Here is a 24,059-nt window from a genome sequence, read left to right as displayed (position 1 = left end):
CCGGAAATGGCAAGGGAGAACACTTCTAGAACTTTTGAGTCAGTGCTAATTTAAGGTTGTCTTCCTTGGTATCGTGTGTGTGTGACCATAGACCATTTAATGATTTATGCAAAGGGTGATTGTTTTTTTGTTTTGTTTTTAAAGTTTTAACATCTCTTGTTTTTTTGTAATGAAGTTATGCAACACGTATACAGCTGATTATAAGCATTTTTCTTGGCGATAATGAAGTCAGGGGGGTGCATTGGTACATGGTGGGTGTGGGCCAGTGTGTGTGTGTGTGTGCGCGCGCACGTGTGTGTGTGTGAGTGACAGACTGACAGAGAAAAAGATCTAAACAAAACAAAAATATTGTGTAGATTTTAATTCAAAATGGAATCAAATACACACACAAAACTACCAGGGCTCCCCACAGGCGGTCCACTTTGAGGCCGGTCAGCTGGGACTCCAACTTTGAATTTGTAAAGGGTCCATGGACCCCCACAGCAGAGTTATAGATGGTCTACATCTGCTCCAGTCTCCTTCCCATGTTGTTCCCATGTTAAATTGGCATTGCAGGTGCTTGCACTAGCTATAGACTACTGTCTGAAAAAAGTACCCTAGGGTACGAACGATAACCAACATTTAGTGCGTCCTGGGACCGGCTCTTTTTAGGTTTAGTGCCTCCAGGGATCCCTCCGAATTTCTAGTGCGTGTTTTGGGCGTCAAGTGCGAATAGGACGCACTGAGGGGTGCATAGTTTGGGGAGCCCTGCCTATTGACCTCAGAGCGAGAAAAAAATGAAAAGCTTATCACAGGGACGGCCAAATCGTCCGCCCGGTCGCCAGGGGCAAGTAAAAAATCCGCCGGGCTAGTAGAAACCGCTTGGCAAATCGCCCGGCTGTTCTGTTCAAATGCGACCCTTTTGGTTGTCATATAGAGTTTTAAAGCCATATGTAAACACTGCAGATCAACTGTGGTATCAACCGGGCCAGGGAAATTTCTGCCAGGCTAGTACGTGACTTTCTTGAAGTTACTCGCCCGGCTGGCGAGTTACAACTTTGAGATTTGGCCATCCCTGCATCAGCAGAAAGATTATACGCTCTCAAAAACAAACTACACATGACATTATATATATATCCATGTTCATTTCCTTTTTTTAATAATGGTTAATTTCAACACAATCTTCTGTTTATCAACAACATAATTCACATTGACACATTCAACTCACACAATACATTATTAGTCATTACACATAAAAACAATGATGGGATATCAAACTACCCTCTCTCTCCATCGGTACAACTGAACAGTAATGGCATATAAAATAACTATTTTAGTCAAAATGCTCACACCAGTTCTTTGGGCATCAAAAATAAGCTTCTTATTTTTCAAAGCTTTCGGTACTTTTCTTCATTATGTTTCCTTTTATAATTAATGCTCCTTTTTTTCAAAACCATCAAAAATCTGGAAATTGGGTGCAGAGGCTAGCTTTTAACACCGAATGTTCAAACATGTAACATGATATTGGGCACAAACACAAATAGTTGTTAGTCTCTTATGTAAAAATATTTCCTCTTGCTATTCTGTTGAACAAATATTTTTAAATCTTTTCCTTCTCTCCTACAATTTTTTTTCTTTAAATTTGTTCTTTTGTTATCTGTCCTGTTTACAATTAATCTTGATTATTTTCTCTCAGAAGCATAGCAGTCACCAGCTGTGCGCTGAGCTGTGACAATCCTTACTTCAGTGGTCGCGCCCCACACGACAAGCATACCCCTCTTTCTTTCACAGTTTTGCCATCCCTTTATACATGTCTCTGACTCTGTACACCATCTTATGGGCATCATCAAACACAGGGTTGGTCTCTTGGCGAACTCGCTCCATCCAAGCCTTGACGATGGGACTGCTCTCGTACAAATTCTCTTCCAACACAGCGTATAGCTGCATCAGTTCGCATGCACCAAAGATATCCGCGGCTGTGATGACATCGCTGGAGATAAAGGGCGTGTCGCGGAGGTAGTAACTCTCCAGGTTTTTAATGACTTTACGCACGCTTTCTCTCCCCTTGGCGACTTTGGTCTGGTCAACTGGTTTTCCCGTGGCTCTCGGAATAATCAGCTGAAAAAAGAAGAAGGTTGTTTTGATTTTTTACATTTGACTCAAAACTTCATGCTTGGTTTCTTGTCAGTGCAGTGTATTCGGAATAAAGAGAGGATGGGCAATGCAACATCAAGTCAACCTAAGTCAAATCAAAAGATTCATTTCAATAAAGCCTGCCCCCCCCCCCCCCCCCCCCCCCCTCTCCGCAAGAAAAAGGAAATGTAAACCAACCCGCCCTATTTGTTCATGGGAACACCCCCCCCCCCCCCTTTTATTTTATTATTTTCAACACACACACACACACACACACACACACACACACACACACTATGGAGAAAGCACTAACTGGGTGCAGATTTACTATACTTGAGCGCTTTTCAATAACGACAAAAACAACATGTATTACTTACCTATCCCACCCTATCATTTTCTGAAAGGGTTAACTTTACTTTTAACAATGAAAATACAAAATAATAAGCAAAAAAACATTGCTCACACACTCTTAAACAAATGCTGTGTGCTTTTAATGTTACTGAACTTGTCACGTCCAGGTGCACGGAGCCCCTAGCGCTTCCAGTCATGCCATAAAAAAAAAATGCCAAGTTTCATTGACTTTCCCACGAGGAGTCAAAAACAAATTAATTTTGGTAATATGCTACGAAAATACAAATTGTTGCTTCAGCAATGCTGTGACTCCTGCACTGTAGCTCAGGGGCCCGGTAGCTCAGTTGGTAGAGCACTGGACTTGTGATCGGAAGGTCGCAGGTTCGAATTCGGACCGGGACGGACACAGGTCAACTTTATGTGAAGACCCAGAGACGGAAGCCATGTCCCACCCCTGTGTCACCACAATGGCACGTAAAAGACCTTGGTCATTCTGCCATAAGTGCAGGTGGCTGAATACACCTAAACACGCAGACACCTGCGTAGCACGACTCCGTTGCTGCTAGCTTTCCACTGGGAGGAAGCGACCCGAATTTCCCAATGATGGGACAATAAAGTAATGAAAATGAAATTGAAAAAAAATGCACCATCAAAGTGAAGATGTACGATAAACTCACCAAGTACTGGAAGAGGCTAGCGCAGTTCCCCCTGGTGTTAAAATGCTGCCAGTGAAGATACTCGGTGACCCGCGCCCGTCTCTTGGGGTCAGTGTGGGGAGGGTACCAGTGGTTAGCCAGCTTCCTGGTGTTCATCAAGTATTCCACTATGGCAATACTGAAATGAAACATTGGTCATTGGATTTTTGTTTTCATTTTCTTTTCATTGTGGCAATACAAAGGATTTAAGACTCCCAGTTTTGTCAGATATTCTGTTCACAACCTCTGTTAATTTACCCCCCCATTTTTAAAACCTGGTTTTCTATAAAAAAAAAAAATTAAACAAGTCGCGTTAGGCGAAATTACTACATTTAGTAGAACTCACAGAATGAAACTGAACGCACTGCATTTCTTAACAATGACCGTAGTCCGCCGCTTGTGCAAAACGCAGTGAAACTGGCGAGCCTGTTTAGCGCGGTAGTGGTTTCGCTGTGCTGCACCTCTCTTCGTTTGATTTTTCTGAGCGTGTTTTTAATCCAAACATATCATATCTATATGTTTTGGGAATCAGGAACCGACAAGGAATAAGATGGTATTGTTTTTAAATCGATTTCGGAAATTTAATTTTAATGATAATTTTTTAATTTTTAATTTTCAGAGCTTGTTTTTAATCCGAATATAACACATTTATATGTTTTTGGAATCAGAAAATGATGAAGAATACGATGAACGTAATTTTGGATCGTTTTATGAAAAATTAATTTTAATTACAATTTTCTGATTTTTAATGACCAAAGTCATTAATTAATTTTTAAGCCTCCAAGGTGAAATGCAATACCAAATTCCGGCCTTCGTTGAAGATTGCTTGGCCAAAATTTCAATCAATTTTATTGAAAAATGAGGGTGTGACAGTACGTGCCGCCTCAACTTTTATAAAAAGCCGGATATGACGTCATCAAAGACATTTATCGAAAAAATTAAAAAAACATCTGGGGATATCATACCCAGGAACTCTCATGTAAAATTTCATAAAGGTCGGTCGATCCAGTAGTGTACTCTGAATCGCTCTACACACACACACGCACAGACAGACACACACACACACACACACACACACACACATACACCACGACCCTCGTCTCGATTCCCCCTCTATGTTAAAACATTTAGTCAAAACTTGACTAAATGTAAAAAAGGAAGGGGGGGTGGGCCGGGGGGGTCCACAGTACTGAAAAGGAACATTGTGTTTTGTTTTTACATTTAGTCAAGTTTTGACTAAATGTTTTAACGTAGAGGGGGGAATCGAGACGAGGGTGTGGTGTATGTGTGTGTGTGCGTGCGTGTAGAGCGATTCAGACTAAACTACTTGACCGATCTTTATGAAATTTGACATGAGAGTTCCTGGGTATGATATCCTCAGACGTTTTTTTCATTTTTTTTATAAATGTCTTTGATGACGTCATATCCGGCTTTTCGTGAAAGTTGAGGCGGCACTGTCACGCTCTCATTTTTCAACCAAATTCGTTGAAATTTTGGTCAAGTAATCTCTGACAAAGCCCGGACTTCGGTATTGCATTTCAGCTTGGTGGCTTTAAAAATAATTAATGACTTTGGTCATTAAAAATCTGAAAATTGTAAAAAAAAAAAAATTTTTATAAAACGATCCAAATTTACGTTCATCTTATTCTCCATCATTTTCTGATCCCAAAAACATATAAATATGTTATATTTGGATTAAAAACAAGCTCTGAAAATTAAAAATATAAAAATTATGATCAAAATTAAATTTTCGAAATCAATTTAAAAACACTTTCATCTTATTCCTTGTCGGTTCCTGATTCCAAAAACATTACCCGCTATTACGAGCTAGTCGTGTGACAGAGAGTTTTCTTGCACACGAGACTGTAGATGTTTCACGACGGCTTTAGCCGGAGTGAAACAGCAGCAGTCGAGTGTGCAAGAACACTCTCTGTCACACGACTAGCTCGTAATGGCGATTATGTCTCACAGCTTCAACAGAGGAGAGAACAAACACGTTTTGCGTACTCACGCTTGATAAACCTAAACACAGGAGCAGCCATTGTGGAGAGATCTACTTTTTGACGAAAGTGAACGAACAACTATGAATGACGTCTCGGTATATGTGAATGACGTCACAGTCATCGTCACAGTCTGTATCTTTTGAAGCATTCCATTCTTCATGACGTCTTTCTGTGTCTGCATCCGTGAAATGTTTGTTCTTTCCGGGGTCTTTGTCATCTATGTTCAGAACTCTGTCCTTCTAGTTTCAGACTAACAGGCCTCCTGAGCGAGCCACTTTCCAAGGGAAGCTAAACTCGCGTATGGAAACAGTACTGTAGTCTGGGATGCCGTTTTCAGTATTCTCAGCGTTGAAGAATTTGTAAAGAGAAGACACGACAACAGCAGGAGAAATAAAAGTCGTGTGTGCATTTTGGGGCTTTTGGAGGGACGATTTCGAGTTTGAATCCGTTCTTGCACATGCTCCAAAGCGTGTAACATACAATCTTGCACACGTTTGCTTTAGTAGTGGCAAAGAAGGAAAGCGTGTGACATATAGATATGATATGTTTGGATTGAAAACACGCTCAGAAAGTTAAAACGAAGAGAGGTACAGAAAAGCGTGCTATCCTTCTCAGCGCAACGAATACCCCGCTCTTCTTGTCAATTTCACTGCCTTTGCCATGAGCGGTGGACTGACGATGCTACGAGTATACGGTCTTGCTGCGTTGCATTGCGTTCAGTTTCATTCTGTGAGTTCGACAGCTACTTGACTAAATGTTGTATTTTCGCCTTACGCGACTTGTTTCATTTTCTTTCCAATATGGCAATACTGAAAATTAAGGAACATGGCATTTAAAAGGAGCATTTCATTTTTTGTTATTTCATTTTCTTTCCACTATTGCAATACTGACAATTCAAGAATCATAGGATTTTTTTCATTTTCTTTCCAATACATGTAATGTATGACAATACTGGAACAGAACATTGCATTTTAAAGAACAGTTCATTTTTGTTATTTCATTTTCTTTCAACTATGGTTAATACCAAAAAGGTACATTGATTGTTCTTTTTTCATTATCTCTCCACTATGGCAATAATGAATAAGAACATTGCATTTTATTTTCATTTTGTTTCCCTCACTGAAAAGGAACAAATATATATTGCATCTTTTTTTTCTTTCTTTTTTTAGCATTTTCTTTCCCTTATGGCAATACATGTACTGTTATTACCCTAAACACACACACACACACACACACACACACACACACACACACACACACACACACTCACCTGGTTAATTAGCACAAGCAAGTGACCTGAATTTCCCAGTGATGTGACAATACAGAAATGAAATGAATAAACAAAAAGTGCCATAGTGGAAAGAAAGTGAAATAAAGGCACATGTCCAGATCGTTGGATACAAGATTTTAAAGTCAATGATTCAAAAACAAATAAGAGAGAAAAATGGTGAAACCTTTCTGTCAGTCGAAAGCCATTGTCATTGATGGCAGGAACCAACTGGAATGGGTTTACTTTGGTGATAAATTCCTCAGTCCGGTGCTCACCTGTTGAAATACATAATTCACTGTTCAAAGTAATTAATGCCTGAGAGAAAGGGAGAATGTACGTTCTGGCTCACCGATTCCGACAGACCCTAAATATTAACGCAAAATAGGCTTCTGGACTAAACTTTTACTAAAATGAAACATGCGACAAAATCAGAAAAATACTGCATAAATCCATACAAAAAAAATATAGTAAAGTAAGGTTGTTTTGAACCAATGCCGGGTCTGTCGGAATCAGTAACCCAGAACGTACATTCCCCCTTTCTCTCTGTGCAACGCTAAATTTAGTTTCCATTGAAATATTAACTAGTTGCAGCCAGCGTGCGTATTGATCCAATCTGCCCGTCGGTCGGCTAGCCATAACTACCGTATTGATCTGGTAAAAACAAACAGCAAGCTTGTCTTCTATACTGATTCCTCCAATGGCAAGACAAGATTAAATCATGTGATAGCAACAGTTACGTCACGTCCGCCCACCACTTGGTATTGATTGTAACATAGCCTGGTGATTTTGCCATTTCATTCCGGACTCGCCCGCCGTGCAGTTGTGTTTTCTGTGAGAGAAGTGTTTTTACTGTCACTATATTTGCTAAATATTTATGTCTCAAGATAGCATTTCTGAAGAATTAGAGAGAGAACTTCTTCCTCAAGATATGGATCAACAAAGCAGATGGAGTGTAGAACAACTTGGTATCATTGAGGAGCATATATTTCATCATAATAATTATGTTGATGTATTGAATAGAATGAAAAGAGAAGGGCCATCAGAAAGTAGGAAACTACCTAGATTTCTCTCCCAACCAAAAAGAAAACTGACATCTCTGTATGGGGAGCAGGTGAAAAAACGAAAGGTTATGTCACCAGAAGAACTCCATCAATACTTGCAGTCAAAAGAGGTTGATGTGAGTAAGACAGTTAGGAAAGAAGTTTTCTTTTTTTCCTCAGAGAAAATAGGGTCATCAGATGCTGCTATTGAAAAGCTGAAGGAAGGATACAGGCAGATTCAAAGACAGGAGGCCACCAGTATGTGTTTTAACCTTCAGTATGGTTCTCTTCTGGATGCATCTTTCAAATTCTTTCAGGAAGAAAAGGAACGAGGAATTCACAAAAACAAGTGGGAAGAGTGGTTGCAGGCAAACATTGGCATCTCACCAGCTTATTCACGCAAACTGAGAGAGATTGCTCGTTTGCTGAAACCATACTTTAGCAGGTTTTCTACAGTTGGTCTGTCTTTCATTGAAATCTACTCTCTGAGAAAAGATTTGAAGACAATGTTTGAAAGTAATGAGGAGATCAGAAAATATTGGACTTCTCCCATGCAAGAACCACTACAACTCCAAACACGATCCTCTCAGGTAGAAAACACTCAGTTGTGAGAAGTCAGTCACGGTTGAGTAGAGCGCTCCAGGCTGGAGCGCCAGGTCTTTGTATTGCCTGCTATTGATGTTTCTTCCAACCCGTCACTACACTCAGTTGTGAGAAGTCAGTCACGGTTGAGCAGAGCGCTCCAGGCTGGAGCGCCAGGTCTTTGTATTGCCTGCTATTGATGTTTCTTCCAACCCGTCAAACAACTTCTAAAGGCTGCCTTTTCAGGCGGCCGCCGAGTGCACTTTATGCAAATGACTTGTTTATTGATTCAAGCTTTGACAAGTGTACTTGGTGGCTGCTTTGAAACTCAACAAAGCCTAGTACTCCCCTTTCACAAACACTTCCCAAACGCAAGCAACTTCCTCTCCCCCGCTGCAGTCAAAACAAAGCTGTCATAGCGGGTTTTCCCGATTGACAAAAATTCTTATTACACACTCGGACTATTTGAAGCCGCGTTTATTCTCCAGTGTCCAATTGCATAAGAATATTCTGGTGATGAATAAACGCGCTTTGTGTCATTAGCATCTAAAGATTTCTTGTTTACAATAGTTGTGTTGATCTGATGAAGCGCGGAACTGATCTTAGGGTTGTCATGGTGAAACACTCGCTTCTGAAACAGTGCTTCCTTGTAGTTATCATGCGATATGCTCGACTTTACAACCTGTTTGCTTACACCCTTTGCTTTTTTAACCACCCCTTTCTCACTTGCAACACTGTACATCTTTGCACGCAATCCAACATACTCCTTAATTATCTTCCCATTCATTTCATCTTTCATCTTTCCAATAACCTTCTTGTTAACATTTGAGTGCAATGGTGATTCTTTAGGGTAGTCGCAAGTGTCATAAAAAGAATCTTTTCCTTTTACTGCAGGACTTTCAGCTTCTAGATCTTTGTAAATGTCATCCGCTGGAATGTCAAGTAAGAATGAATCTGTGTCTGTGTAAAGTACTCTCGATTTGGGATATCTTGGTTTCAAATAATCATACAAAAACTCAAGCATCAACAGTTTTGACAACTCTAGCACAGTAAAGCCTATGAATACTGGTTTGTCAAGCTTGACTACAAGTTTTTTCATTAAGATACCATACAGCTGTTCATGAAAGTATTTAAAGTCTTGATACTGTGGTTTGGATGTCAGCTTGATGGCCTCATTTTCTCTTGTAACAAGTCTAACATCCTTTCTCTTGTGTGGGTTTTCCATTGTCTTACCAAAGCAACTGTTGTTCATCAGTTTAAAAAAGTCTTTCTCTGATGCATCAGCGGCTTTGGTTCTCAGTTCTGTGTTTTTCATAATGTAAGGTTTCATAAACTGTTCTTGATCAAATAAAATTATACGATGAACAGCCTTCAAAATTAATCCATGTCTAATGTAAAACTGTAACAGTCTGTAGTGACACACATACTTCTTTTTGTGAAACAGATTGGGCACCAGCTTTGGAGGTTCTCTTGGGTTTACTTTTAACCTCTCAGCCGCTAAAGGATAATCATTATGTAGATCATGAAGTGATAGTGGATAGTCTAAGTCAACTTCTAGTATCCATCCCTTTCGACTGTCTGGGCCTGCTTTTAATATTGTCATCACAACACATTGTGAAAATGGTCCTGAATAGATCTTAAAGTTCCGAAGTGGAAGCGTCTGACACATTGCCCAACCATACAAATTGTTTGCATCTAGATACATGATGTAATTAGAAGGTTTCATAGGATCAAAGTCGTCCAAGTATTTGTTGTTGGCTTTGCAGTAATTGTGTGAAGCCATACTGATTCCTCCACGTAGTCCATTTTCAATCATCTGAAGTGTAGGAAGATCTGATAGCAAGTCAATCTTTACTCCTGTAAATCTAAGAAATGCATCCCAGCTCATGCCTGGTGCAGATATGTAATGTGAAGGATCTAGATTGTAGTGCTTCATACATGTTCTTCTGTAATTCTCAAATATATCTGCAAGTAAACAAACATCAGCCAACAAATATTGATCATGATAATCACCCATTGTATTACATCCTAATTTATTCCATGCAGTCTTAGCGTGTTCATAGTCTTCGTCACTTATACCTTTACCCTTCAGCCGTGAGAAGTAAGCATCCTTTGGTGGTAACTCATCTTCATCAAACCTCTCCCACGAATCCATGTATTCATATGGATAGACTCCCTTTCTAACTAAGTCACTGTCAAAGTACTTACATGTGATTGGGAAAGCAGTTAGTGATGAAGATAAAGACTCAAGTGTTCCCATCAGATGTTGAGCAGAATCGTAGAAGTGTAAACTATTCAGAGTAAAGGCCATGTACTTTTCTGAAGACTGCGCAATGCATCTTGCTTTGTATTCATCAGTTACTGCCTGCATGATCAGATGTGAATCATAACCGCGCAAGTTATGGAAGAAGATTGGAAGCTTCCAAGTCTTAGGATCAAACTTTAATTGTAGATTACATTTGCTGTGTGCTGCTCCTCGGAACTGCCCACTTACATGATCATGATCTCTTACTATTGGATTGTCTGTGTTTGGTGTTAGACTTTGTTCGCATATCCAACACTGTGTGGTAGAGTTAAACTGTTCTTGGTCTTCAGGTTTCATAACAATGTCTGAAAGATTCAGTTGTTTGGAGCAGTCATTTCGCACTTGGTTCATTTGCTGTAAGAAGTTCTTTGCTGCATTAGGTCCTCTGTACAATTGCGGTTTAGAATGTTTACCATCTGAACTAACAACAATAAATGCATATGAACAGACTTGATGATTACTTAGAGTTACTGTTTTAGGTAGGTCTTTTGGTAAAGGTCCTTCATATGGCACAATGATAGATTCAAAGTCAGCATAAACAACATAAGGACTTTTCTGTAGTTTGCATACATTCTTAAAATACACTTTGCTGTCTGGCGGTGGTGTTGTTAACTTCACAACCGCATCATCAACGCTCTTACAATGTTGCTTGTGTATAAGTGCTGCATGAATTGATGGAATACGCAAGAGACATCGCCTACAAAAGTCTTGTTTACTATTGTGATTGCTTGTGCTCGCCATCAGTCTACTCATTGTACGAATCAAAGTGTAATGATATTTTACACCATCAGTCATTAGTAACATGTCAACATGGTTAGTATCACAATCACCAATCGTTGGTGAGTTCTTTGATATTCTGACTGGTTTCAGTTCATCTTCCTCATCCCACGTGTAAACATTTACGGTGATGGGTTTGTTTTGCTGTTCAAATTTGTCAATGCTTGTAATGCCGACAGGAAATTCAATACCAGTAAAGTTTAGTTTATTTCTGTATGCATGATAGTTAGACACTCTTTCTGCATTTTTCTTTACACTGTACAGTCTTGCCAGAACACACCACATAAAACATTTGTCATCATCATTCTTTATGTTCAGCACAGCACGTTTTTTGACAAGAGCAGGAGGTAAAGGTATGTAACTTCTACCTCTGATGGGGGCAAATTTACTTAGCTTCAATTCTATTTTTAAAATTTCACCTTCTGACCATCCGGATCCTTTCATCTTTGCATCCTCTGCAGCTTGCTCAAACCGTTTCATCATTTCATCTGCCCAGTTTCCATTCAATTCTGCCATAGAATTAAGTGCTAGTTGTCTGGTTGAAACATGAACTTCTAGCACCTCATCACTGACTGTTTTGTATTTTATTAAACTGACTATCTGCACTTTTACTGGAGGTTCAATCAACAAATTGTTTGGAATTTGTTCAATGGCGTCTTGCACACTGGACTGCACATTTTGAGGATCCGTTACTTGTAATTCAACGGTGTCAAATACTGTCGATAAAGATTCTAATACAGAGTCTTCCATCGCTGTGAGTTTGATTTTATAACTCAAAATAAAAATATAAATTAAAAAAATGAAGTTGCAATTCTTTCTCAGAGCTTCCATTTTTGTTAACACTATAAAATCTGAAATAAAAAATCATTTAACATTTGTACCACGTGGAACTAATTGTAATTCCTCTTTTACAAAGGCTCTTTGCGGTGCTGGTTCTCTCAAGTAATATATAGGTGGATTTGTCTCTACTACTCTCTTGATTTCATGAATGTCAATACTCCAGATTGGATCCGTTGCACGCTTCCTGCTGTCACCCTCAGCTTCACCGGGTGCATATAAATATCTGACTTTCTGATTGAAAGGTAGTAATGCCACTGGTGTTGTTGACTTTGGAGCAACAGGTATTGTTTTCTGTTTGATTGCATCAACTGGTCTTAACCCTGTAGCTTTAAATACCTCCAGATTCATTGCTCTAAGTACTGATGGTAATCTTTTGACCCATTCAGTGTTACGCAATTTACTTTCTGTGTCCAAAAATTCCTGATGGTACTGATATGAAAACAGTTTTTCTGCCAACTGTTTGTTAAAGCTCTCAACAATAGCCTGTGACCTGTGGTTTCCTGGAATACCTCTCTTCACTGTAACATGATGTTTTAACAGAAGCTGGTTGACAGCTCCTTTAAACTCCTTACCATCATCGCACTGAATCATTCTGGAATACTTTAGTGGTCCACGTCTGTAAATTTCTTGCAGGGCAACAGCTGTAGCTATAGCACTTTTCTCTGTCAACGGTTCAGCATCTTTGTATCTTGTTGCAACATCAACTACAGTCAGTGCATACTTATATTTCTTCCTTCTGACTGTGTCATGCGGTAAATACAGTAGGTCTATTTGATGAGTGTCATTCGGTTTAATGTTAACAAAGTGTGGTCGTGTAATTTTTCTTGGTGCAGGTAAATAGATCTGCCAAACTGCCTGCTTTGACAACCATTTCTTTGCTGTATCTTGAGAAACACCTGCTGCGTCACTGAGCTTGTCAATAGCAGTTCTTCCTTTCCAGTATCCTTTTGGGGAATAATATATTTTAGATAACAAAGCATCACTCATGGTTTTTTAAATGACAGAATATTAAGATTTGACAGCACGCGCAATAAAGTAAACAACAGCCATACCAATAACAATGAAAACAATCTCGCCCACCTTCTGCTCTTCTGAAGGCTGATAAAAGTCACCCAGTTTTGGAGGAGCACTTGTCTTCATTTTCTTTCCAGTTACAAGATAGTATTCTTGAATGGCTGCATCAACATTGGCAAAGGTTTTGTTTGCATGTCCTTGCTGCCTGAGTTTATCATTCATAAAGTCTAACTGCGCAATTCGTTTCTTCTCGTATTCATCCTGTGCTTTCGCCAGTTGTTCCATGGCTTTGTTGTGCCTTTCCCTCTCTTCACCATTTTGCAGTTTAGAAAACAAATAGTTGCTGCCAGAAAATGCAAGCGCATTTACAATCGCACCTCCCACCATCATAACCAAGCTAGCCATTTTATTGTCTTACATGTTTATATTTTCTGGAATAATTCCTTGCTTCACCAAAAAGTCTTTTGTTGCAAAGGAAGCTGTCACAACACCAATTAGTTTAGCACCGTCTTCGAAGTCTAACTTTCCCAAGTCGGCTGGTTTCATTCTGAGGAGACTTTTACCCAGCATTGTGTAACCTACACTCAAGCCTCCAATCACTGCAGCGTGATAAACTAGATTAACTATTGTCTTTTCAGAACTCATTTTTATGTTATCAAAATTAAAATATTAAAATTATTCCATATGAAATGAATCCACTGCAGGTACTACTGTGGGCTTTGTTATTGTTTGTACTGCTTTGTTTGTTGGTTTTGGTGTTTCTGATTTTGGTGTTTCTGATTTTGGTTTTTCTGACACTTTATATTTGCCTTGCCAAAGTTTGTAAAGCAAGTATCCACCTCCTCCAACAACAGCTGCTACAGCTACTTTTCTGTATGATAGAAATGAAGATTTTAATTCTTGATCAGTTTGTGTGACCTTAGTCACTTCAGGAATGTTTGGTGTCTGCTCAACTTCAGACATAATGTTCTGCTTTGCCTTTTGATTTAACTTTTTTTGTCTGTTCCATTCGGCTAGTTTTTTTCCTGCTTCTACTCTACCAGGTTTCTTTGTCACTGTGTTCACTTCTGGTATTTTCGTCTGCTCCACTGTCTGCTTCAACTGATCTGTCATCTTTTTTATTCTGAAAATTAATGTGTTTGAAAGTAATTAATCCAGCAACAAATGGTACTAATAAAGCACCAAATCGATAATACAGGCCACAGGCAAGAGATTCGAGGGACTTGGAAACAACAGGGTCATGAGTTAGATCATGTGTTAAGTCTTCCTCCGAGTCGAGAGGTGTAAAATGTCCAAAAATCTTTGTGTACAAACCTATAACAGTCTGTCCAATACTTCTAACCATCTTAGAACCAAGCACTGATTCATACCGTCCATGATACTTTTCTATATCTTCTGAGGAAAGATGTTGTACTTCTTCCACAGTTAACTGCTGCCCAAGGTAGTGTTTTGTTTTTCCACAAACAGCAAGTGAATACAATCTTTCTTTTTTATCAGGTATAGTCCTACTGTCACAGATTTCAATATCTGTAGCAGTCTGCATCAGCAATTCATCACAGTTCATTTTATTTTGATGCAGAATAAAATTAAAATCTAGTAATTAAACTTGAGTAAGAACTTAGGTAGGAACTTAACAAGAACTTAGGTAGGAACTTGAGTAAGAACTTAGGTAGGAACTTAACAAGAACTTGACAAGAACTTGAGTAAGAACTTAACAAGAACTTGAGTAAGAACTTGAGTAAGAACTTGACAAGAACTTGAGTAAGAACTTGACAAGAACTTAGCAAGGATTTCTACAAACATACATACTGAACTGGTTGATCAGTTTTTAAAACCAGTTTCGAGTGCTTAGAAGATTTCAGATTATTCTTTATTCTTTCTCTCTCCTGTTTGTTTTCAATGACATCATTTTCTCGAAGACACTCTTCAAAACTGTCACGGTCCTTTGAATAGAACAATGTTATTGTTTTGAGTTGCTCTCTAAAGTCTTTCAGAACTGCATTGTATTTTTGTGTTAATATCCAAACTGATATTAATGCATGTCGTCCACTGAATGCAAGCTTTGCTAGTGCACTTTTCTTTCTAACAATGTCACGTTCTGCTGCACAGTCATCAATAATAAACAGTGTTGGCGTGTTCTGAAAAAGATCGAAATAATGCTCCAAGCAAACATTTAGACGATCAGAAGGATTTACAATAAATATATTTTGATCAGACCATATGAATTTTCTCTCCTTGTATGTTCTGTTATGCTTTATGGTTGGACAGAATATGACTATGTGTTCAAAGTGATTTATGTAAACAGTCTGTAATAAATCCAAAACATATCTTGTTTTGCCGCAACCTGTTGCCCCACAAATCAAAGAACAGTGTGGATCTTTTGGAAGAAAATCTAGATACTTCATTTTAACACGTTCAATAAACAATATCCTGTAATCTGCTTTCAGAGATGTTTAACTGCGCATCTGACACAACAAACACGTAGATCTTAACTGATTTACTACTACTCCCTACTTCCTTTTCAATTTGTATTGTGATTCCTTCTGATCCGTTTTCAATTCGCCTTCCACTTCCATGCAGTTTGTTGTCGTCAGTTGTTCTGAGATCCAGCCATAACGCATATTTATTTGTTAAGAAATCTTCTACGCCAACACCGTGTAAATGCAGATCTTTAGCCACAAGATCAGATGTTGGGTCTTTCAATCTTCCTCCAGTAAAGTACTTTCTTGCTTCATCATAGTGTTGGTATGGCAGCATGCCAGATGCAAATATTTGGTTTGGCTGCCCTTCAATTGTGCAATATACTCTATTGATTAGTGGATTGTAAAACTTTTCTATTTGCCTTTCATATGAATCTTTTGGTTCCTCAAACAACATAAGTATTCCCTTCATTGACCTAGCTGGTGTATTCAAGTTAATGTTCCAGATTGGATCGGCCTGGCTTTTTGAAAGTGTACTGTGATTCAACACTCTTTCATAATAGATAGGCAGCTTAGAACTGTACTGATTTTCTATAAGTCTAGCCAGTTCAGGATGGTTTACAACATCAAACTCTAAAGAAATTCCAGACACCTTATACTTTGCTTCCGGGTCTTCTGAAAGCATAACACGATCATAACTATTGAAAGTCAGGTCGTATGACAGCCTGTCACGCAATGCTCCTTGATAGAAGGGAGGATGTGAATTTATGAGTTCAAAGTCAAGTGGAATACAAAATTTGTTTCCAAAAGCAACATTGACAGCGTTATCTTTTTTGTTGTCAGCTTTATCTCCGGCTCCTATTCTAACTTTTATCCCATTGTCTGACTGAATCCCTTGAAACACTCTGTTTTTCTTTTCATTGTCAGTCAACCAATTATCTGCATAAACTAAAAATACATCTGCATTATTCAATGACATCACTTCCCGCCCTTCCAGTTTGACAGTAATCTTCCTCACAATTGCTCTTCCTACATTATAAGCCAAAGTCCTATTTGCATCTGAGCCAGATTCTAATTCTAATTTGAATGATAGTCTTACAGTGCCTGGTACAATAACATCGTTCTTACCTAGATTAGGAAACCTAACAGTAAGTATTTCATTCTGATCAATAGTAGAAGGATTATTTGTGACTATAACTGTTTGCCTTATTCCTTTTACCCCGAGAGGTTCTTTCAGCCTTCTGTAAGGATCAAGAACAGAACCGAACGATTGTGCCATCTTTTTTTATTTTCAAAATAAAAAATAAGTTACAAATGGCAGAAGGTGGATTTGAAGATTTATTTGAGCCAGCGGACGACATGAGCGAAGCAATCCCTTTGGTTCCCTACCATCATTCACTGCATTATGAGGTGGCACGACATGAACTTCTGGAAGGTAAAGTTAGAGATTTCTACAAAAGTTTAGGAGAAGAACCTGATGTTTTAGATCCAAACCAGTTCAAAATGGAAGCAAATCATTTATATACAACTAGCGATAAAGGAGAAAAAGTCCAACTTACATATAAATCTAATCCTGCTAAGTTTCTATCAAAAGTTTCACTAAAACAAAAACTTACTGCTAATCGACTTAGGCAATTAGATATTGTGCCTAGCACACGGTCATCATCTTCCCATGTTGTTTCCTTACTTCAACAAGCAGAACTAGGACTACCAACTGCTACTCAAATAGAATCTGTTCCATTGCAAGATCTTAATAAACTTGCAGATGAGGCTGATCAACTTATACAAGAGATAGAGACTTCTTTTTCTGAGGAAACTTCACTGAAGACTCCACATGAACTATTACCTATGAGAGAAATAGAAGCCCTTAATCAATCACTACAAACCATCAGAGGTGAAATAGCAAATAATCTGTCAAAACTAGGTCAGCTGGATGAAGATATAAACAAAGAGAAACAAAAACTTGCTGATGCTGATGATTTGAACCTAGAACAAGAAGTAAAAAACAGAATTTCTAAGCGTTTAAAAGATTTGCAGGAGGAGAAAGCCATAAGGTTAGAAGTTCTAAGTAACAATAGAGAACAACTGAGAACACAGGTCAGCAGAATAAAAAATACAATTCAAAGAATCCTTTACGAAGACACAACTCTTGCTGAAAGAATTAGAACGCTTTTCAGAGAGCAGGGAATCACAATAGCTAGTATACTAACTGCGTTAGGATTTGCAATAAGCACATTAGTGTTAACACTCACAGGTGGCACTGTCACACCTCCACCTCCACCTTCACCTTCATCTCCATCTGATCCGGGATGGGTAAAGAAACAACTCAAACACATTGCAGAACTATTAAAGAAACTAGCAGCAAAAGCTTTGGATGCACTTCCAGGAATCATTGGTTCAATTGTTAGCTGGCTGTTATCTTTTGCAGGTAAAGTTGTTGGTTTCATGGCTGAACATCTCTGGACTCTAATAGTTTTAATTGCAGGTGTTCTGCTAACGAGAATAAAGCAAAAGTAAGCCTACACCCACTCCACCAATTACTAGAGCAGTCTTCTGCGATTCATGATCATCACTAATACTAACAGCTTGATCATCACTAGTGACAGAATGATCTTCACCTGCAGCGTGATCTTCACTTGTCACGCTTTGTTTCTGTTCATTGTGATATGGCTGTAACATCGTTCTGATTTCTGAATTCAGTTCTTCACCCTTTCCAAGCGGCTGGGTGTCACTAGCAATAATGATTTCATTGTTATAATTTGTTATTGTTCCAATCTGCAGCTGGAGATCAGAAGGTAACATGTAAAGGCCGTTACCAACAGCAAAGTCAACTTTTGATCTTGCATAACGGAGAGAGTCTTGATACCTTTTGATGCTGGAAGGCAGATCAACTGCAGAGTTTATGACATCTTCTAAATTTGATAACAACTGTTTCTGTGCACCAAACCCTGTGCTTGTTCTCATTATGTTTGATCGTGTCTGTGCCTGCGAGCCTAGCAAGCACCACGCATATGTTCGGATAGATTCATTGATCCTTTCAACACCTGATCCAGTGAAACCTTTGCCGGTGTCTAATATAAAAGTAGTCCATGCATTGTGGTGCTGTTGTTCTATTGATCCTAACTGTACCTGCACATTTGAAGAAAAAGATGTATGACCTGGCCAGTAATCAAAATTATACCTCCTGTGGACACCCCATAAATATAGTGTTCCCATGCCATGGTTTTTGTCTTGCTTTTGCCTAAAGTCGGTCTTAAAATCTATATTGAATTCATTGCAGAGACGCTCATACACTTTCATGTTTATCCTATTGTTGAATGGGTTCCAGCTCTTTTCATGCGGCATTGGTGCCTGAAGTTCAGACAAGATTCTCCTGCACTGATAGTAAACGTGAAATGTGTACACACACTTTGTCAGTAAGTTTGAATTATTCATGTGGTCTGCATAGGACACTCCACATCCCGTGGTTGCACAGAATATTGCAAAGTTTAACTGATTCTGATAGAACTGAATTGGGTGAGAGTTCCACATCTTTGGAACACTATCATTTTTGATTGGGGGATTTAGGTAAGAATGGAATGGGTCAGGCACTTTAACGCGAATGGATTCTGTTTCTGTTACAGCAAAGTCCAACTCATGGAAAGAAATAGTCTTTGGATTGTAATATGGTCCAGTTTTGTATTTAACGTCTTTGTTGAATTTATACTGAATCATTTTTGTTGTTGAATAAAAAATGTTTATCACACTAACAAATGTGAAGACTAGTGTGCCAGTTAAACTTGCAAACCCTATCAACAATCAAAATGGAGGAATGAAAGTTGCACTGCATGAAATTATGTACAAGGTTACTTGGTATAATATCAGTAAAAAAAAGGCTAACAACTGGGTTAGAATTAATGGTAAAACACATTCTGTAGAAGATGGTTACTATGACTTCTGCACTTTAGAGAAAGAATTGTTTGCTCCAGTAGGTATTACAGCGAGTTTAAATCATGCAAGTCTCATTGCTACTCTTACTATGCCCAAAACTAGAGAAGTAAACGTTGAGTTTCCAACCAAACTCCTTGATATGCTTGGAATTACAAATTTATACAAGGGAACACGTCCCATTGACATGGATGTTAACAGTGTACTGTTTGTTCACATGAGAGAGCTTAACACATCCTATAATCTGTTTAATGATCAGCGTTCTGATCTGCTTAGAATTCTTCCACCGAGTGATGCCTCTTTTTGTAAAATGCACGTGCCAACATTTAAGACACTTCAGTTCAAGGACTTGGAGGAAGGGTGTCATGAATTCCTACACATTGATCTGAAAAATCAAAGTGGACAACCAGTTGATTGTTTGTTTAACATTACATTGGAAATAGTTCCATAAAATATTGAGTATTAAAATGTCGAGTGGACCTACAATAGCTTATCCTGTTGCATGTTCAACTATAGAGTTGAAAGATTTAGCAGACGCTATCGACTTTGAGAGCAATGCTGAAGTTGGTGCAGTGTATGCATTCGAGTTTACAGACACTGGTCATTACAAGAGAAAGGAAATCGACGATGAAAAGAAACCAAGATTTCTCAAACTAGGTCAAATCCGTGATGTTAATGTACCTGATCCAATTGTCGATGACATATACTACATGTGGAAACATCAGAATAAAAAATGGGTACTTAGTCCTGTTATCAAAAAGATTGACTGGGAAATGAAGTTTGAATTTGTGAGTCCATACACTCTTGTTGGAAAAGACGACACATTCCGTAAGTCAATCAATGCTAAACCACTAATTGTTAGCCTTGTTCCTGCGATTAACAGCAGGGGAGAAGTTGCAGTTAAACCTTTCCATAAGAACAACTATCTCATTCACAGAAAACAAAGTGTTGAAAAGGACGCTGACACCATTGTCGATTTTATACCCAAGCTTCCAATAGGGCAGAATGCAACTATGATATTTGATATAGTTGTCAGGAAAAGGGAAGAAACCACAAACACTGTTCTAATGAGAGGAATAAATCTCAACTGGAGACCATTAAATGTTGAAGAAGTCAGAGTATTTATTGCTGTTCAAAAGGATTCTAACACAATAAAAAAACAGACGTCAAACCAAAATGTTGTTGTTAACGCAGATATAAATAATTTAACAGAAATAAGAAGTATTAATCTTACTTATCTTGATTTGATTGCTTTCTACTATACAGATAAGGTGTTAAGCAATGAACAGCTTCAAAGCTTAGCAGAAACACTGGCCAGTGAGAATTAAGATAAATATTTTATATTTTGCATTAAAAAGATGACTAGCAGTGTGAAGCTTTATCCTAATATTGATGAAAGTGCAGCAGAAAGTCAACAATTCAGACTGGCACACATTAGTAATATACAAAAACAACTAGAAGATGAATTAGAAAAATATTCTCGCGCTAGACGTAAGTACTCAACAACTTACAACAGCCTTTCTAATGCCAGCACTGGTTCTACTATCCTTGCATCAGCTGCAGGTGTAACGGGAACAATTCTGTTAGCTACCGGAGTAGGGACTCCAGTTTCTCTAATCCTAGGTGGTGTGGCAGCAGCAGTTGGTGGTTTATCATTTATAGCATCAGCTATAATGAAAAAAATTGTGAAAAAGCTTGAAAAACACGAATCCATTTCCACTCTTGCATCATCAAAATTGTCTAGCCTAAAACTGTCTATCAGTAAAGCACTTGAAGATTCAAAAGTTTCTGACGAAGAATTCAAACAGATACAAACAGACTTTGATGACTACAAAAGTAAGAAAGCAAGTATTCAAACAAAAACACGAGCTGAATATAACAAGCCACTCGATATAGAAGATCTGAAAAAGCAGTTTTTAAAAAAGGGGATTCAAATAGGACGGGAAGAAAAAGTAAAAATAGAATCACTTGTAAAGAGTTAACTATTCGTTTAGACAGTCACATTGCATGTATCAGATATAATTCTAACAGTGAAAGAACATATGAAGTAAAGTTTGTAAATGAGAGAGCGTATTGAGCTTAAGAATGTTGTATAAGAGAAAGGGGGAATGTACGTTCTGGGTTACTGATTCCGACAGACCCGGCATTGGTTCAAAACAACCTTACTTTACTATATTTTTTTTTGTATGGATTTATGCAGTATTTTTCTGATTTTGTCGCATGTTTCATTTTAGTAAAAGTTTAGTCCAGAAGCCTATTTTGCGTTAATATTTAGGGTCTGTCGGAATCGGTGAGCCAGAACGTACATTCCCCCTTTCTCTGCCTGCATGATGTCTTCTTCCCTGTAGCAACACGGTCATAAATGATCATTATTGTTGAGATGATGTGTGTGAGTGTGTGTGTGAGAGTGTGAAACACTGAGAAAAAGTGTGTGTGTTACATATGTGTATGTGTGTGTGTGTGTGTGGGCGGGCGGGGGTGTGTCTGTCTGTGTTCTCTGGAAGTCTGTGTTCCTGTATGCCTATAATATATCTGTGCTTTTGCATGTATTTGTGTGCCTATGTAAGAAAAGTGTGTGCTTATGAGTCTGTCTGTGTTCAAATCTGGGTAGGCCTACTCTTCCACTCACACACACACACACACACACACACAGACTTGTGCAAAGATCGGCAAGGTTTAGGTTGGCCGGAAGACTACAGGTGCAAAGCAGAGCAGAGCCTCTCAAACGGCCCGTGCGTGCACTCTCTAAGAATACCCATCAATTCTCTCAGTTCCGTCACCTTTTCTAAGATCAGTCTTCTTTTCCTCGTGTGGGATTTTGTTCAGTCGCAGAAACATGTAAACAGCCCGACAAGGCTGGGACATCAAATCGTAGTAATACTTGAGCGCCATGTTGTTTAGCAGGTGAACTTTGCACTCGCGTCATGTTGTCAAGGTCACACACGCTCAGTGCATTTGCACTTGTGATACTTGCTGTGTGTGCATTTGCTGTTCAAGCGATTATAAGTGCTCGTTTAATAATTCTTGATATGCTTTTCGAGCACAACTGAAGAAAACAATGCTCCCGGTTTAATCTCCCGGGTCACTTGCACCAAAGACAAGCAATAGTGCAGTCTCACCATATATTGTTCAATGGCTTGCTTGTGATGATTTCCATGCAAATATAAAGCACCTGCGCACGTTTAATTGGTTGGACAAATTTTACAAGGTCGCTGATCAGTACTATTGAAGGGTGTTTTTTTGTTCAGTGTAGAGTTTATACTAGATCAACGAGGCCGAGAATCGAAATATCAACAACGTGACGGCGAAAGATGAAAACGTCACAGGTCGATCAGTGATTATACTCAGAAAAATATTTCGTTTTGTTACCTTTTCTCAAAGCAACCTGTTTATCCTCATACGGGATTTTGTTCAGCCGCAGAATCATGTAGACAGCGCGAGACGGCTGAGACAAGAGATCGTAGAAGTACTGGAGCGCCATGTTGTTTTGCGGATGAACTTTGCACTCGCACTATCCTGTCAAGGTCATTTATCTACAGTGCACTTGCACCGACAATACATACACATAGATCTACACTCACACACACACACACACACACACAGCCAAACTCTGCTATTTTCATGTCTATTTTCAAGTCTGGATTTCACTGCACATAAACATTTAGCATGATTATCATGTCAACATTTCCGATCAAACATTCACACATCAAAATCTGTAACTTGTTCTTCTATGGGAAAATCTCATATTCTAAAACAGAACCTCAACATCTACACAATTTCTTTTTCTTCTTGTATGTTTGCTGATTTGTTCTTGTCTTATAAATCAATTGTAAAACACTCTAAGCCAGTTAAGGGTCTTAATTGCGCTAAAGAAAAGCTATATTTCTTTCTTTCATATTCTTCTTCTTCTTCTTCTGCGTTCATAAGCTGTGACTCCCACGTGCACTCTGATCGCTGCCGTTTTTCTCCACCATTTGGGAAGTCATACTTAAATTCCGGGGCACTACACAGTTTCAGAACTACATTTTGATGGTTCTTCTTCTTCTTCTTCTTCTGCGTCCGTGGGCTGAAACTCCCACGTACACTCGTGTTTTTTGCAGGAGTGGAATTTTACGTGTATGACCGTTTTTTACCCCGCCATTTAGGCAGCCATACGCCGTTTTCGGAGGAAGCATGCTGGGTATTTTCGTGTTTCTATAACCCACCGAACTCTGACATGGATTACTCTGTGTCTAATCCTAGAAACTAGTTTTGTGTTAAAAAAATAAAATAATGAAATGATGATTTAAAAAAAAGTGGAAGAAATCTGATGGTATTATGCAGTAACTATTTTCATATTATATTTATTCTTTCTTAAAAATGTATCTTTTTAATGTAAAAATAATAGCTGCATTAACAGAAACAATAGGTACACTCTGCAATATTAATAATGGCAACAACAAAAGTGATAAGTCATTCGCAATTGATTTTTAACGCTGGATATCCACACAGAAAGCTTTTTGCTTTCTGCTTTCAAAGAAGTGACATTGGAGTTCACTGAAATCATGGCAGACATGCATTCTCATCTCCAATGCCATAGTAAAGATGAATTACATGTACCTTTACACACACAAAAAGCATGTTCATATCATTGCAATCAGCTGGCATAAAAAAAAGTTCATTATGTTGTTCGACTGAAGAGAAAAGAGAAAAATTCATAAAAATCTGTGTTTTAAATAAACCA

The 24,059-nt window shown here is 38.6% G+C and overlaps 1 protein-coding gene across 2 annotated transcripts; it reads right to left on the bottom strand.

The window, feature by feature from the left end:
* Nucleotides 1–1,410: 1,410 nt before the first annotated feature.
* LOC138975665 (glutathione S-transferase theta-1-like) lies at nucleotides 1,411–22,860 on the bottom strand. 2 transcript variants are annotated; one of them, XM_070348399.1, is made up of 4 exons: nucleotides 22,706–22,860; nucleotides 6,616–6,706; nucleotides 3,141–3,297; nucleotides 1,411–2,097 (listed from the first exon to the last, which is right to left on the bottom strand). In XM_070348399.1, exons 1-4 carry the CDS (start codon nucleotides 22,815–22,817, stop codon nucleotides 1,765–1,767), a joined length of 693 nt encoding a protein of 230 aa, XP_070204500.1. In that variant the 5' UTR covers nucleotides 22,818–22,860; the 3' UTR covers nucleotides 1,411–1,764. The 2 variants fall into 2 exon arrangements, with proteins under 2 accessions (XP_070204500.1, XP_070204501.1); XM_070348400.1 differs by lacking the exon at nucleotides 22,706–22,860 and adding an exon at nucleotides 22,117–22,269.
* Between the last annotated feature and the right edge of the window lie 1,199 nt (nucleotides 22,861–24,059).

Source organism: Littorina saxatilis, linkage group LG9 (genome assembly GCF_037325665.1).
Source record: "Littorina saxatilis isolate snail1 linkage group LG9, US_GU_Lsax_2.0, whole genome shotgun sequence".
Classification (NCBI taxonomy): domain Eukaryota; kingdom Metazoa; phylum Mollusca; class Gastropoda; order Littorinimorpha; family Littorinidae; genus Littorina; species Littorina saxatilis.
The sequence above is the reverse complement of the archived record's forward strand: the minus strand, read 5'-3'. Positions and strand labels throughout refer to the sequence as shown.